General features: G+C 39.0%; 1 protein-coding gene across 1 annotated transcript; it reads right to left on the reverse strand.

The window, feature by feature from the left end:
• Positions 1 to 584: 584 nt before the first annotated feature.
• On the reverse strand, positions 585 to 1516 carry SARC_05089 (hypothetical protein). The gene has a single exon (XM_014301060.1). It carries the CDS (start codon positions 1475 to 1477, stop codon positions 671 to 673), a length of 807 nt encoding a protein of 268 aa, XP_014156535.1. The 5' UTR covers positions 1478 to 1516; the 3' UTR covers positions 585 to 670.
• Between the last annotated feature and the right edge of the window lie 2735 nt (positions 1517 to 4251).

Raw genomic sequence — 4251 nt, forward strand, 5'->3', positions numbered from 1 at the left:
CATATATATATATATATATATATATGTATATTTTTATATGTATGTATGTATGTGTTTATAAGTATATATATTTATGGAAATATATAAAGATATATATATAAATATCTATCTATGTATATATATATATATATCGTTTGTTTGTTTGTTTGTTTGTTTGTATGTATGTGAATATTGTATATTTATAATATGTGTGTGTTTGTGTATGTGTGTGTGTGTAAAGATCACACCCACTATCTCTCTAGTTGAAGATATAAGAAATTTCTCGCTAGATAGTAGACGAAGATACATATATATGTGTATCGATATACTTAGATATATGTTGATATATATATTGATCTATATTTCTATATATATTTCTATATATGTGTGTATGAGATCAATGTCTTACTACTACCTAGCGATAAATTTTGTCAACTAGTGATATAGTCGGTTTGATCTTTAGTGGTATGGTGTTCTTGATGTATTTTTACTTATTAATCAAATGTCCCGTGCGCGGGCCCGATATGACTGGCTTCTAACCGATGATTGTGTTCTGCTTAACTATTGCACTGTCACACACTAACTTAAGACAGTATGAACAAGTATGCATTGTACTTTTATTCGATAAATGGTCTGATTGTATGATACGTTGTGTTGTTGTGTAAAGGCTTCCATAAATCGCGGTGGTGGTCTAGTTCGTACTAATTTTGCAATCCATCCATTGACTGCCATTCGAGTTCTTGTATTTTCGCATGATTCCTTCAGACTGTGCATCACTGCAATCACCGTTAGTGTTGTATTCAACCCCGAACACGGCCTTATCCTGCTTCACAAATGCTTCATAATTGCTGCAGTATGCGTTCTTTGAGAACTTTGCACAAGACTCGTTGATCGCGTAGTCCATAACGTCAATCAGATCAGGGATCAAATCAACGGTGTTCTTCTGTGCAATCTCTAGACCCAATTCGTGGGCGGTATTTGCCATCCAACGCATGTAATCTATTTGATATGGCTTTAAACTGTCTTTGGTTTCGCCTGGTACGGCGTCACTACCATATTCGTATGCGTCGGTATTGTCAGGTTCTATTCCGTGACAACCCTTCTCAACTGCCTCCTCCATTCTGGCCTTGATTAAGTGCTTGAAATCCTCCCACTGTGTGATATCCATCCAGTACTCCCCGGGGTATCGGCTATCTTTTGAAGCATACTCCATCATATCGAGATAGTCTGGTCTCCAATCCTCGGCTGTGCCGGCACTGAAATAGCACACCACATACTGTCCTCCGTCTACAAGAGACTTGACATAGTCCTTTGACTTCGTCTGTAGATCGATGTCAATCATGTAGCCATTGCTGGTGTCTTCATATCCCCATGCCTCGAGTGTCCAGGTGGTACCCTGTGTTAGCTTCTTCGTACTTCGTCGAGTTGCAGTTGCATCGACTGAGTATGCAGCTAGGGAAGCCACTACCGCTATCGTTTGAATCATAGAAGTGTACATTTTGGAGTGAGGCGATTTTATTTATTTTTTATTCTATTTCAACAATTTCAGATGCTGTATTTATAGTGTTCGCAGGAGGCATTTAAAATTTCATTCATAATGTTTCATTTGTGATTGTTTCTGTAGTCTCTTGATATTTTTAGTTGGCCGTGGATATAATATTTGAAGAAGAAAAAAAGCAAAAAAAGCGTATGGGTCATCAGGGCCTCAGATCGATGATCGATGATCGATTTTTTTAAGGGTTTAACTTGTAGACTCGGGGATTTCAGAAGTTCGTACTTGATTAGAGAGAAGAAAACGTGAACGATCCTCGAACTTCGGTAATTTCAAAATTTGAGCTCAGTCTGTGCTAGCTATCCAAATAAAATAAAATTGGTCGAACGATTTACGGAGAAATCAGTCATCAGACACCAATTTTGTTTTTGTTTTTATATATCGAAAACATACGGACCTGCGAAAAGTTTACCGAGGCTCGACTCTCGAGTGACGAGTCCCAAGTCCCAGCTCCTACTGATCCGGTGATCCCAGAAGGGGCTGACGGGTTACTACTACTACGAGAGAGAGTAGAGTAGGCTCCCAGGAGACCGAGGCTTTCAGGCTTCAGCCCTCGCCCCCCGGTCCAGGGCTTTTAACTTTTTTAAAGCCTTTTACTTTATTTATTAAAAAAGCCTTTTGTTTATTCTTTTTGCTGAGCACTGAGCAGGCCGCCTTCAAAAGCTCACAGAAGTGAGTAAAACTGAGAACCCAGTAGGGGGGGCAAGGCAGGCCAGGATTCCCAGGAATCGGGAATACAGGACTCCTGATAATTACTGGAGATTTATTATATATATTTTATAATTTTAGTCTATGACTCTATATCTAACAGACTATTAGAGAGGGCACTCAGAACAGACTGGCGAAGTGCACCTTTATTTAGAGTAACAAAAGATTTAACGAAAGCAAGGACTAATAAAGTATGATTCAATATTTTTAAAATGTTATGTAGCTCTTCTCTCTAGTTGCTTCTCGCCCAGAGTAGAAAGAGAGTAGTATTACTATGTACTACTAGTAATAATACTCTAGAAAGAGTAGAGTGCTGTTCTGTGTAGTTAACCTCAAACCGTTTTTCGTTAAAACTTCTATAAATAGTATAAATATACGTTTACGTTCAGCTTTTATACCACATACGGCCCTTTGTATTCTCATAGGTGCACCTTGCGGGTCTAAACATTTAAGTGTGTACAGATTTTACCATACGAACCAGTTCTATAAAAAGAACTTAGATAGGCTCATCTCATCACCTTATAACCGTTATAACGTTTAAAAATGATATGTGCGTTTACGTTAAATTGTTTTAAACAAAAGAATTTTTTTTTAACATACAAGATAAGAAGAGTTGAAGGCTTGGAGAGAGACTGATGGAGCAAGTGAGAAGGCTTTGAAAAATTAAAATACATACATAGTGACAGGCTACACTCTGTGACAGTCTGAGTCGGATGTTTGTTATTTTTTAGCCTTTGACTATTTTTAACTTGACATATATGTATTTGACCCGTTTATACTTCTTTGTGCTTTTTTTAAAACCCAAGATGTACATATCGGTTATTTGTTTTTATTATTATTATATTTTTTTACAAATGTTTCTTTACAGAAATTCCTCTTTGATTTTAACATCTGTGGCCATGGTATCGCACTTAGAAGTTTTTGTCATCTGCTAAGATTAGGTGTAGTTTGAGTGCGCCTTTCGATATCTTTCATTAATGCAAAGCGGTCGGATATACATGAAATTTCAGAACCAGGATCAATCAATGCAAGGACTCTATTTCCATTGCAATATACAGGTATTCTTACACGCACGTCTAAAGAGTCGTTGTATTTCCTTTGTAACGATTGTACCTGGTAGTACTTTCACACCAACTTAATGTCGGGCTTTTTGTCACAAGACTTGGTGTGATAACCATTGGTCTTCTCACACTTGTCACACTTAGTAAGAAAGTGTGTACAGGTGGGTGCATGTTTGCTATTCCAATAATCATTAGGGGTCAATTGGTACATGTCATGAGCACATTTCTTAATCTCCTTAAATGAAGGTTCCTTGTCCTTCGCCTCTGCGCGTGCCCGTTTATTGGGTCGCGTTGATTGAGTAGCGTCACGAGCACGTGCCTGGTTAGGACGCGTCTGATGAGGTTTATCATCTGACGTCTGGCGTGAGAGGTATCCTTGATCAACGTGCTCGCGCGGTTTCGTATTTACCGCCTTTCCCTTCGAGGTTACTCGGTGTGCGGGGGAAAGAGTGGATACAGTATCATAAAACTGTTCCCACGTAAGTCGGGATATATGAAACTTTGTTCCATGTCCCTTGTCTCGAGCCTCAGTAGCGTATTTAAGTCGCAACTCGGTGTACAGACTTTCACGGTCGTTGTTCCCTATGTTCTTACAAAAAAAACATCGCTCTACCTTGTCCTTTGTTATATCTTGACGTTTAAGGTCAGCATCAAGTTTCAGAATATAACTCTGAATAGGAGTATTCTCAACTGGTTCAGTTAAGATTGAACTCAATCCTGGACTTCGCATGTCCTTGCTCAATAAGGACGTAACCAACCAACACACAGCTGGCCAATCACGACAAGTGTCTAGATCATGCTGGTGTCGCTGCAGGATCAAGTATCTTGTTCCTGTAGGGTCAAACGACTGCCTTAAAGCGGAAATCCATTGCTGGGGTGCGATATCATTCGTCTCCAGCATGACCGTAAACGCATTAAGAGTACGGGTTAGCGTGTCGAGGTCATGGTTGT

Source organism: Sphaeroforma arctica, assembly GCF_001186125.1.
Source record: "Sphaeroforma arctica JP610 unplaced genomic scaffold supercont1.312, whole genome shotgun sequence".
Lineage (NCBI taxonomy): Eukaryota > Ichthyosporea > Ichthyophonida > Sphaeroforma > Sphaeroforma arctica.